Source organism: Molothrus ater, chromosome 11, assembly GCF_012460135.2.
Source record: "Molothrus ater isolate BHLD 08-10-18 breed brown headed cowbird chromosome 11, BPBGC_Mater_1.1, whole genome shotgun sequence".
NCBI lineage: Eukaryota > Metazoa > Chordata > Aves > Passeriformes > Icteridae > Molothrus > Molothrus ater.
This window is the reverse complement of record NC_050488.2, coordinates 17,731,699-17,744,464: the sequence shown is the minus strand read 5'-3', so window position 1 is coordinate 17,744,464 and position 12,766 is coordinate 17,731,699. Positions and strand designations below refer to the sequence as shown.

At 42.3% G+C, this 12,766-nt stretch overlaps 1 protein-coding gene across 2 annotated transcripts in view; it reads left to right on the top strand.

The window, feature by feature from the left end:
• The window catches only part of SHQ1 (SHQ1, H/ACA ribonucleoprotein assembly factor), a 38,760-nt gene that overhangs the window by 14,800 nt on the left and 11,194 nt on the right, over positions 1-12,766 (top strand). For both annotated transcript variants that reach the window (XM_036391248.1, XM_036391249.2), the window contains exons 10-11: positions 362-485; positions 3,138-3,258. In XM_036391248.1, the coding sequence (XP_036247141.1) occupies positions 362-485; positions 3,138-3,258 (245 nt within the window). The remainder of the gene's footprint in view (positions 1-361; positions 486-3,137; positions 3,259-12,766) is intronic.

Sequence of the window (12,766 nt, the reverse complement as noted above, 5' to 3'; positions counted from 1 at the left end):
TAGCTCCTCCTTAATATATGTAATAATGTGGGACAGATGTAATTTATTGCTTTAATCTAAAGGATGGCAAAGTCTTGACTGAGATGTTTTATTCCCATGTTCTCTCTGTTTTTTTTAACCCCCAAACCACTAAAATGTACAGGACTTCTGTTATCTTGCCATGCAAACTCAGTGTGCAGTGTCTTGTTTCTATTTAACATGTACATTTCCATATCTATTCAAATACAGATTTTTAGAGTAGAGGCATAATAAATCAAAATGTGCTTTTTGGGTTTTTTTTCCTATTCTGCTATGGCTTTTTTCCTTAAAGAAAAACAAACAAGCACACAGACTAATGGAGATTTTTCCCTGATGCACACAGAGTTTCTCCAGCATCCATGATGTCCTGGTATCTTTTGGAAGGAGAGTGCTGTGCTATCCCCTGTACAGGCATTTTGAGCTGGTGACACGTGCCTTCAGTGACACAGTCATGATTCTGCAGCTGGGTGAGTCTTTAGGGACTGGAAGTTGTACAAACCATCTTTATACCTTGTTCAAGTTACCTGCAGCTTCTCTATTTAGCGTGAGTTACTTCTTTGAGAAAAGCATTTGATTTATTTTTTGGACAGAAGGATCACTGGATTATTTTAAATGCTTGTGAGTTGCAGGATTTAAAACCCACACAAATGGCAATATTAATCTTAATATTGCCAAAAACTGTTGCTGATTGAAAATCCCATTGACATTATAACAGTCAGGGAGTGAAGTTTTAAGGGGAAGATGGATGCTGTCCCTCCTCACTTATCTGCACTGCCTTATGTTGCTGTTCATAAGTGTGAAAAAGAAAATTCTGTGATGCAGTGCTGGCAGCCTTTTCCTGAGGAGGATGTAGTTCGTGTGAGGTAAGAAATTTGCTTTTATTTTAATGTCACAGTGGAAAATGGTGTTGCAGTGAACATTCAGTGATCCAGTGAAATACTGCCTGACTGGGTAAGTTACTACCAGGATATTTTCAATTAAAAAGTTTGTAGATTTCTTTCCTTGTGTCTCAGAATACTGTTCCATTAAAAAGAGAGAAGAACAGCAAAGTTCAGTTTATCTTTAGATGAATGCTCCTCCTTGAAAATGTGGAAAAATACATAGAAGTCTGTGGGGAAAAAGAATGTAAAATAGAGATATATGACTTAAACTTTCCTTCCAAATACACAGGATGAAAGCTGGTAGAATTTCATGATGGTATAAAATCAGATTATCATATCAAATGGTACATACAGAGCTGGGGTCAAATTTTATCCTCATTTTGAAATAGTCAGTGGGAAGAGGCCTGGATTCTGAGTGTGTAAAATTCAGGTTTCAGGCTGTTCAGAGAGCTCTCTCAGCAAGGAGCTCCAGAGGGATCCAGTGGTTTGCAGACACCTTCTCTGACTTTGCTTTTACACACATTGGAAGCTTTTTTATTCTAAACACAACTAGTGGGGTTTTCTGGATAATAAGGAAGTAGCATCTGCACATAAAGAGCAGTTTATTTATTGATCGCTATAATGCAGAGCTGTAACTATGCAAAAACTGCTAAATATCATGGGCCCACCTTCTGAAAGCAGACATTTGATAGTTTGCCTGATGCAGGATTCCCTGTTTCAAGTCTGGCAAGATTTGCAGCCTCTCATTAGAGACCCATCAAGATACTGTAATCCAAAACTTTGAATTTATGAAGAAAGACATTTTTAGTTGGGAATGACTGTAACATTCACTGATGTACATTGTTACTTGGCAGATGAGTAACAGGAGTGGATGTTGGAAATGGTTTGGGCTGACAGCTTGACAGCTGGAACCTGAAAAAATCAGCAAAATTTTAATTCCACACATCATTTCTTTGTGAAAGAGCACACTTCTTTTTAGTCAAAATAGTGATGCTTGACAAGCATTGATGGGGATACAATTTAAAAGTTATTAGTTATATTTGGGGTTGTAGGTTTTCTTTGCTGACTTGGTTTCCAAAACCAGTGGGCTTTTTCTGTTCTGTTTGCCATGGCTTTTTGCTCTCTCCATTCCTCCTCCTTATTGCCATCTTCCTCCCCTTAAACTTTCATTTTCTGGCTGTATCTTTTTTCAGCATGGAATTACTTACAAATAAGCAAACAAATTTTGTGCTTGAACAGCAGGGGGAGTTCTGATCTTTTTTGTTTCTTTTTTTTTTTTTTTCCCTCTCCTCTAAATCTGTAAAATGAAATTTCATCCCTGTTCAGGTTTCATAGCCTGGGAGGAGCCAGCCTCTTGGGAGAGGGTTATTAGATTCCATTTGCAGTGGTGGCTGTTTTCATTTGAATGTGGTTTTTTTTTCCCCACCATTAAACGGTGAAAATAATTTTTTTAAGTGTTCCAGCACTTAACCCTTTAGCAACTGTCATCAGAAAACTAAGGGGGGAGATTCCAGCTAATTGGAATGTTACATAGGAAGGAAAACTCAAACTGACAACGGGAGGTTTTCTAGTTGTGGACTGAGAATACAGTAAAAGATTAAAAATGTCTTTATTGACTGTGTGTCAAATAGCTCCTTCCTGAACATGAAGTGAGCTTTTTCTTTCATTTTGCCAAACTATTCTGTGACTAGCAGAAGTAGGAGAAGTTCTCCCTAATTGCAGGCCCTCTTAGGTAATCCTTCCATTGCCTCTCCCAGTTCCACGTGCCTGGCCCTGCTGTGAGCTGTGTGTTCCCAGCACTGGTGTTTGTGCAGGCACAAAGGGAAAAATGCTCCTCTTGAGAGAGATGCTGGGCCATAACTTCTTGTTATTTGTGAGCTCCTTTTCAGCTTAGTTTGTTTCTTTTTAAGTACAGTGCCCTGCCTGTGTGTGCTGCAGTTTGGAGCAGGGGAGGAGCTGGGGGAAGGGGCTGCTTCAGCTGTGGAGAATTACACGCATGGCTGGGCCTGCAGGCTCTGGTCCTGCAGAGATTCCTGCTGAATCCAGGGCTCCCCATCCCCAGGGATGTGGATGCTGGAGGACACAGTTACAGGGCTGCTGTTCCCAGCCTGGGAATCAAGCCCAGTTTCCAAGGAGGTCATGGATACTGTGGTTATTAAACCCTCAGGTGGGAGAGGATAAAGATGATCTGTTATTGTGAATATCTTGTGAATCACAAAACCAAAAATCTGTTTCCAGGGAAAGCTGCAGTGCTGAAGTGTCTGCTGGACATTCACAAGATTTTTATGGAGAGTGACCCTGCTTACATCCTTAATGATCTCTTCATTACAGACTACTGCATCTGGATCCAGAAAGTCAAGTAAGTTCTTCAGTAGTTGCTGATGTGGGAAATGTTTTTAGCATACTTCATCTGTGAACAAATATCAGTAAAATAAATTCTGTCTCCTATATGTGGGAATATGATCAGTTTCTTCATTTAGTAGCTGTGTCTGTCCAGCAATTCTTGATACAGAAGCAAAGGCATTCAGTGCATTTTTTTTAATACAGGGATGCCATTGGAAAAGGGAGGGAGGAATTGGATTTTAAGTAAAAATGTGAATTTCATTAATATATTAATAGGGGTTTTGGGGGAAAAAACAGCTTGTGGGGATTTCTCATTCTATTGTGATCTTTCCTATGAAGATAAATGTTTATGTAGCACTTCTGTAACTTCAGGATAAAGGCTGGAAGGAGCTCCAGTTCACAACTGACAGCACATGCAAAGCATTCCCAGCTGCATGGAGCATTGATTTATGGGCTGTAGCAGTTGCACCAATTGATTATTAACACCAGAAGAAGTGTCACAAATCCCCATGTGCTCTGTGCTCCTGCAGCTCTCCCTGGCACTGTGGGAAGCTTTGGCTTCCACTGCTTGAGAGGAAAGAGGGACTTTGCCACCTCCAGACAAAACCCCTGCACTTCTGTCTCACCTGTGTTCTTTTAATGGACTCAGCATGGCTTATTCCCAGAGTTTTGGCTAGTTTGCAGCCAGACTGGTTGGAATACCAGCATGTTTTAATGGCTTAAAACCAAAAGTACCAGTAGGAAAACAGTGGGAAGTGGATTAAATGATTAAAGCAACCTGCAGGTTCAAATCTTACTAAGCTTTATATTGTTCTTGTCAGATTTACTCTGGTTTTTGTATTATTTTTCCTTCCTCCTTATATCTTCACAGCCTTCTCTGAAAGCCACAAAAGGTGTGAGTTAGAGTAGGCATGACTAATATACACACAAAAAAAAAGTCATTGTCTGTTTGTTAATACAGCAATGCAGACTCCTGAACCAGTGGCTAAAATAGTCTTTGTATTTACCAGGAGACTCTGGGGGATAAAATATCTGAAGTGCACAAGACAGTGAAGGGGATATAGAGGGAATTTGGTAATAATTGTGATCAGAAGGGGGAATGAGGCAGAATTGAGGCAGCCTGCACAGGCTGGTATGTTGAGGTGTGACCTTAGCAGTACTTCTTGGAGAATTAAAGACCATCAGTTCACAGCTGTTCATGATGGTTTGTAGATGTTGGTTCTTATTCTCTGTGTGCATTCAGTGACTCTGTTCCTATAGGTAACAATATATATAAAATATAAAATGCTTTAAAACAATTACAGGAGTTTCCAAATATTTTGATTCTGCTGAATTCCTGAAACAGCCACTTCATTTTACACTGTCAAATTTGAAGAGGCCTTTTTCAACCACACCTGAAATGTGTGGGAAATACACCAGGTATGGGGAAATTCAGGTTGAAGTTGAGTAGAAAAAGTGCAGTAAATAAAGGAGAAAGTTATTTCATGGATCTTTCACAGAGAAATGAGTCATTAGGCAGTAATACCTCTGCTGCCCATATCAATGAATATAATGACTAGCAAGTCAGTCATAAACCCAGTTTTCTTTAAATCCAGCCCAGGAAAATGCACAGTAGCTATAAGTGACTGATAGATTAACACATTTCCTCCCAGACTCTCACATTATGTCCCAGTTAAGCAGAAGTGACAGCTGCTGGAAAGAGGGCAATTAAGCTATCTTATTGTCAGAGTGACATGGCACAATGGCTGTCTGTCATTAGGAGAGCAAGAGAGAGAGAGAGGAGCTGCAGAACCCAGTCCTATTTTTAGGCCTGAATCAGGACAGCATTTAAGCATATGCTGCAGTTATTGCTGTGCAGTTCAGCAGTGTTTGAAGTTCAGCAAGTGCACAGGGAATGGGAACACTTGGTTTTGTTCCTTTACGTTGAAGGGAGCAGCTAAGCTCACTTGTCACTCAGGACATACCTTGACAGGGTGGTGATTTGTCTGTTCAAGGCAAGGGGTCCCAGCTCCCCAAGGTGAGGCACCTGCAGAGCAGGGTGTGGTGCATCTTCCCTTTCAGGGATGAGGGTTGTGACATCCCTCTGGGAATTCCCTCTGAAGCACTGGCACAGGGTGCCCAGAGCAGCTTTGTTTGCCCCTGCATCCCTGGAAGTGCCCAAGGTCAGGTTGGATGGAGCTTGGAGCAGCCTGGGACAGTGGAAGGTGTCCCTGCCATGGCAGGGAGGTGGATTGAGGAGAGCTTTGAGTTTCTTTCCCACCCCAACCATTCTGTGGTTCTGTAGTTGCTGTTGTGGTGGAAGAGTTTTGGGGGGGAGAAGGTGTTTATAGATGTTACTGTGGTCTTTCAGTGTTAAAGTTATTTCCACCTCCAGTCAGTCTGGATACTTCCCCTGTTTTGCTTCTTAACTATTATTTGCTCCATCAGGCTTCATTAACTTCCTTTGTCTCCATTTCCTCCTTTCCTTTTGTGGCTGAGGATAATCTCAAAATCCATGGAGGGTTTTGCTTTTCTTCTCCTCTTTCCCTGTAAGCAACAAACTCCTGGTGGAGGTGGGGGGGTCTCTGTTTACACAGTTAAAACAGACTGCAGGTTCTTTTTAGTGCAGAATCTGGGCACTTTAAAAGCAGCTGGAAACAAGCCCTTCAGCTCACCTGTGCTGGCAACAGATCTCTGGGTTTAGGAAGAAAGTTTGGCACAGGCAAAGCCATAATGGATATATCCAGTGAAAGACAGCACTCAGTCCCATTCCAGATGAAGAGAAACACCCCTGGTAGGTACTAGCTTTTAAATATGCCATGGGGAAACAAAATCCTTATAGCCAGCAGAGTGTCAATAGCTGATTACAAATTTGGTTTGAGATCATAGTTTGGCTGTGGGTAAATTCGATGAATAAGTGAATGTGTCACTGGGCTGGCAAAAGCTGATTTATTTTAAGCACAGTCTGTCTGGAATTGGAAATTATGAAGATGCTGAATAAAACACACACAGGTGGCTAATAGTCAATTTGGGATGGGGAGTACAAGCTAGGTCTGGAATTCTAAGGATTTTTTTTTTTAGGTTTTTTTTTTTTTCAAAAAAATTACTTTATTCAGGTGCCTGTTACTAAGAGAAAAGTAGATTCCAAAATGTCTTAGACAATGGAAGATACTAGCAAGTGTTGCTAAAATGTCCTCTTTCTGCTTGCAGTTTTAAAGACAGTTTCACCTGCTTTCTAGGTTCTCAGTATTTCCCTCCAAGCTGCTTGTGGAGTGACTATTAATAATTCCATCCATTGTGTAAGGTGGCATGTAAATCCTTTTAAGTGTTGTTAGGTTTTGAAGAAAGGGAGCATGTTGCTCAGCCAAACTTATCAGAAAAGAGGGAAAAGTAAATGTTAACTTGGGTAACAAAAGCTTGACAAAGACCTATGAAGGCAGCTTGTGGTAAATCTCAGCAGGTGGTGTCAACATTTCTGTTGAAAAGCCAGATGCAGCCAGATGGAAAATTGCATCTTTAACCCCTGAGGTCATAATGACATGTCATCACTTCATTTGATCCCCCTGCTAAGTGAGCTTATCATCCACCCTGCTGTCACTTCTGTTATTGCTTTCATTTCCATAATAAAATTAAATTTAATTTGCCTGGTTTGCATGCTTTTGTTCTTCAGGTCCGAGCTTTTACAAGCCACTCTGATACATATGGCAGCCTCTCCAAGGTGAAATTAGAACTGAATTTTTGTTCTAAGTCTGGGGTTTTCTCCATCTTTCACACCTTCCTTGAAGCAGAAGGGGATGAAGGAGAGGGAAAAGGGTTTTTGGGGAAACCACTGGTTGGCTGATGGCTGCAATCTGGGCAGCTGGGACCAGGGCAATCCAGGTGTGCATTTAGTGCAGGAGAGCTTTTCCTCCCTCCTGTCAGGAGTCTGTGACCCCAGGAGCTGTGTCCTTTAGAGAAGCCAGAATAGTTTACCCACTGTCTCTTGCTGTGCTGAGGTTCCTTTGTGTGGCCTGATGTCTTTCTCCAGTGTTTTGTGTTCCCCTTTGTGCCAGGCTCTATTCACATGGGGTTTTTTGGCTGCTGTTGTACATATGTGCCTGCTGGCCATGACACGGGTGGGAGGCTGAACAGCTTCCTCCAGTCTTTGGCAGTACAGGCAGTTCTGCACCCCTGCTCAAGGGAACAGCTCCAGCCCATGGCAATTTAAAGGATTTTTGCCTAATATTTGCATGCATATTTAGCTTTAAATTGTACCAGCTTAACATTTGTAAACGTGTATTATCTGTATTCCTGAATTGGAGGTGAAGCTGTGAGTGTTCCTGACAGTTTCCCAGGGTTTGGTGCTCTCAGTATAGAATCACAGAATGGTTTGGATTGGAAGGGGCTGTGAAGATCATCCAGTTCAACCCTTGGCCATGGGCAGGGAGACTCCCACAAGACCAGCTTACTCATCCAGCCTGCCTGTTGTACAGTGGGTTTTTTTCTCATAGTTTTATAGGTATGACATGTACAGGAGAATGTTTGATCCCATGTACGTTTTTCTACTTTTTAACTTGGGATAAGATGATGAAGATCATTGTTTGTGTTGTATTTCGTAGTAGCTTCAACACGTGCAGTGAGGGAGAGCTGTGAGCTGAGGCAGCTGAGCTGTTAAATTGCCTTGCTGTGTTCTGTGGCGCTGTATCTGCAACTTGCTTTGTTATCCTTCACAAATACGTGCTCTGCACCCTCAGACAAATGTGATGGTGCTAATTTTGGTGACTGTAGGTGTAACATGCCAGTTTGAGCATGGACTCTTTGATTTAAAGTGAAAACCAGGATTCCTTGTGGCATTTCTACAGTCTCTGTAGAAGCTGCTGTCTTCATTGGTACCAGCTAATTTAAAATCAGATATTCCTGAGTGTGTCATATTTGCTTCTCCTGGTTTGCAGGTGAGACAGCCCCTGAAAGGTGGGCTGGCCTCATAGGTCTGTTTTCCTTTTCATCTCCTCCTTACAATGGAAGCCTTGTCCTTGTTACACTGTAATTACCCAGTCTGAAGCCAGCAGGGAGTTGCTGCTTGATGTGTAGGATGTGAATTTCTCCTAAATAAATGTAGGATTAATTACATTCACAGCATGTCACCGAGGTGATGAGATCGACTGTGATTGTTCAGGCCCCCTTTGCTTTTCTTTTCCCCAGGTTTTCTGAATCCCTTGTTTAATCAATACAGTGTAATGCTGCCCTGATGCTGCAAAGGCATGAAGGAGTCCAGGACTTTGAGAGAGGGAAAAAAAGATTTGTGAGATGCAGGATTTTTACTGCCTGTCTCACATCAGATCCTAAAGTGCACAGGGGAGTAAAGAACTCAACTTTAAGTGTTGTAGTTTCAGTCCATTGCATTGGCTTTACCTCAGGCTTTTGCTAGATTTGGGAAAATATTTTGTAACATATAAACATGTTGAAGCTTCTGCAGTCAAATACGATCTTTCAGTGAATGTAAATAGAATTTTAACATGCATTCCAATGGTGTGTTAAAATAATTTGTGAAATGGATCATTTATCTGCAAACTGAAGAAATTGGATTTGGTTAATTATTTGCTAAAAGCTGGAAAACTTTGAAAAACGTTTCAAAGTGTGTAGAAAATATCTTGATTGTGCCACTTTTGCAGCTGTTTCTTCTTGGCATTTTTGTGTTCTTTAGTGTTTTGGGGTTTTGAAGAGCTCAAAACACTTGAAAAGACACTAGCCAGGCTTTTAAAAGTCTTTTCTTATCTGCTTTTTTCTGCTTGTACAGTTGATATTCATGGATTAATAGAATGGTTTGGGCTGGAGGGGACCTTAAAGGTCATCCCATTCCACCCCTGCCATGGCAGGGACACCTTCCATTATCCCAGGTGCTCCCAGCCCCAATGTCCAGCCTGGCCTTGGGCACTGCCAGGGATCCAGGGGCAGCCCCAGCTGCTCTGGGCACCTGTGCCAGGGCCTGCCCACCCTCCCAGGGAAGAATTTCTTCCTAATATCCCACCTAAACCTGCCTGTACTCATGAAATCCTATTTCACCTTTATGGCACTTTCACATTCCTAGGAAGGATTTAACCTTTGAAACTCAGGACTACTAAATGAGGAGTGAATGGAGTTTTTCTGGAGGAGTGAAATAGTTTTTCACTCAGCACTTCTACTGTGAAAATACTGAGTTCAGATAGGAGAATTCAGGAACAAAACTGTCCTAAAAGGTTTTCAAATGGTGCACTGCTAATGTTAGTTTATTAAATATTTGATTTGTGCTGGGGGAAAGAGGGAATGTGTTAACACATAATAAGAATGAATTGGTGATTTAAAGCATTCTCAAATGTTAGAGGAATATGCTAATTTTCAGCTGTTAACCTCCTGGATCCAGCAGCCCTGATTCCAAAGAACAAAGGCATAAGCAGTAATATATTCTGGATGAAAATCCTGCCTCTTGGCTCTGTGGGATTAATGTGATTTGTACAGCACATTTAAAGCACTTCATCCAGTTGAGGCGTGAGGGAAAATGCCCCTGGTGGTGTTGAGTTGCAGGTCATGGGCAGCTGTTCCTGCTCTGCCTGCCTTTGCCTTTGCCCTCACCTTCATTGCATGGCAGCCTTGGGTAAGTGGAGGCTGCAGGAGTTTCAGGTTTGTTAAAAACTCCAGTTTGCAGAGTGTGTGGTGCAGAGAAAAGCCAAATGGCTTTCATGGAGCTGCTTTGAAAGCAGCTTTGCCATTAGCATGTGTTTTTAGCTTATGTTCTGCTGTGGCCTGTTGTGTTCACTTATCAGGTAGTGTAACAACCCCATCACAAAACCCCTTAGCTTCATCTGGTTTGATCTCTTTTGTAGTGAGTTTTGACTGTAGCTTTTTAATGATAATGTCATTGTGGGATGCACTGAAGCCACATCATTCTCTTCCCCTACTCCCTGCAAAACAAATGCCCTCTCCTATTTTGAAGATTTTCACCTTGAAGGCTGTTCTTTCCTTTGCTGTTCTGCTTTGGTGAGAGCCATGCAGGTACAAGGACAAGCCCAAAAGCTTGGTGCTGTTTGTGGTCCCACCTGGAACACGGTGAGGCAGCTGGGGCTGCACCCTGCCTGCCCTGAGAGCACTTGCTGCAGGAGCTCAGGACTACAATCCCCAATTACTGGAGCTCAGGACACCAATCCCCAATTATTGTAATTCCTTCTTAGCAGGTTTTACAAGCTGGCATTGCTGCTGCTGGCAGGCAGCTCAGTGTGCAGCACTGCTTGGAGCACTCGTGCTGTGCTGGGTTTGCTTCCCATTCACTTCCTTGGTGGCCTGGAGTGCTGAATTAACTCTGAGCTGTCCCAGCTGCTCTTACCAATAATGAGTGGCTGCTTCAGATGGTCTTTGAGATTAATTTAATGCATATTTAAAAATCTGTAAGAAAGCACATAATGCATCCTGTTAGAATTTTTTTTTGTAGCATTAAATGTTATTTATTTATTTAAAGGTGTAAAATGAATTGCACAGGCTGCCCCAAACAGGCCATAAGTGCTTATTTGAACAATGTGCATTTTAATAGAAGGGAGTCTAAAATGACACACTCAGTAAAAGCTTGCAGAGCACAGTTTTGGATTGGAGAATAAAAGACAGCTGAGGGCAGCAGCTTCAGAAAAATAGGTTGGGTCATGCTTGAGAACAGTTTGAACCTGAGCAGGTGGGAGAGGGTGAGTGCACTTCAGCTGAAGAAGCAGAGTAGTATCACTTAGAAGAAGGAAGTGGCATGACCTTAAAATGCATCATTTGTAAGACTGTGTTAAAACACTGATTCTAGTGCTTGTTCAAGAAGATGTTGAAAAATGGAGAGGATTAGGGGGGAAAATACTTCATGAATGTAAATGTCTGAGTGACCTGGGTTACACCAAGACATCAAATAAACTCATGAGTGCATTGGTAAGAAAATTAAAGGTTGATTAGGACTTGTCTACAAGTATGCTGGGAGAGAGATTTCAGGTTTTAGCCATTGAGTTGTATTTAAAAAAGAAATTGCACAGTCTATTTGAACAGGAAAAATTCAGACAGCAATAAATTTTCACATTTTCCTAGTGAAAAGTAATTGAGTTGATTCATTCTTCCTGTGTTGTTGGGTAATTCTGTACAGTCTTACTTGTTTCTATCAAAATTGCACAGCTCAGATAAACACCTTTTGCTTCAAACCTGAGTTCTGGGTCTGATTCAGGAAGTATTGGAGATTCTGAGCAGCTTATTATGCTACTAAAACAGGAAATGCTATCATTTTCCTTAAAAGTTAGGTAGGACTTGACCAATTCATCAGAGAGTTGGTAGAACCCCCAAATTTATTTATTTTCATCCCAAGTCATCTGTTCTTACACCTTAGATCACAATTCTTGGATTTAAGAAGAGTAACTAATAATTTGCAGGCACATTCTGTGTGTCTCCTCTTTCAGTGCTTTGATGCATGTTTTTAATACAATTTCTGTTTTGCTGCCAGTGCCTCTCCTTAGGTCCTGCATCTTGTTTAAGGCCTGAGCTGTCACTTCAGGTGTCTGTAAAGCAGGAGGTGCACACAGAGCACTTGTAAATAACAATACCCAACTAACCCAGTGCACTGACCTAAGAGCCTTAAGGCAAAACACTGCCCTGAGGGCTCAGAAAGGTGATAGACAGATGTGTATTATACCAGAAATTCCCTCTCATGTATGTTTTAGCAAGCCCTGTAAAACATGGATTTTTAACAAGGGATTTAATCTCTCCTTCCAGCTGCTAGCTACAGTTTCCTTTGATGTTTTTGCTCTCCTGCCCTCTGTTGTTTTTTCCTATTTATTCCATCACTTTTCTATAGCTCAGCTTCCTTCAGGCTGTGTCTGAATGCACCTTGCTGTGGGCAGAGAAGGCAAAGAAGAAAGCCATTTTTTTCCCCCCTCAGGCTACTGCTTTGATTTTCCAAAGTTGTGGGGAGGCAGTTGCTGTGTGCCTGCAGAAGGGTCAGTGATCTGTGTCTGTTCAGGCAGCACAGCTCAGCTGAGTGCATTTCTGGGTTGATGAGGGGAAGGATGAGCTGGTGCAGTCGTTCCCTTCCTGAGCAGGTGGAATGTGCAGCTCTGCTCCAAGGGGGAAGCTGAGCTCTAGGCTGGGAACATCTTTCTGCTTTGTTTCCAACCTGCTCAGCAGCTAGCCTAATAATAGTCATTATTTCTATGAGGCATGATCATGGAGCAGTTTGGGTTGGGAGGGACCTTTAGAGGCATCCAGCCCAGCCCTCCTGCAGTGAGCTGGGACATCTTCAACTCAGTCTGGTTGCTCCAAGCCCTGCCCAACCTGACCCTGAATATTCCAGGGATGGGGCAGCCACAGCTTCTCTGAGCAGCCTTTTCCAGTGTTTTATCACCCTCAGTGTTAAAAACTGTTCTTATATCTAACCTGAGTGGACCCTGCTGCAGTTTCAGACCATCCCCCTTGTTCAGTGGTGCCCCAGAGCAGCTGGGAGCAGGTGCCTGAGCACTCAGGGGATGTGGAGGAGCTGGGAGCAGGCACTCCAGCCCCTTGCAGAAATCTGGCTTCCTGCC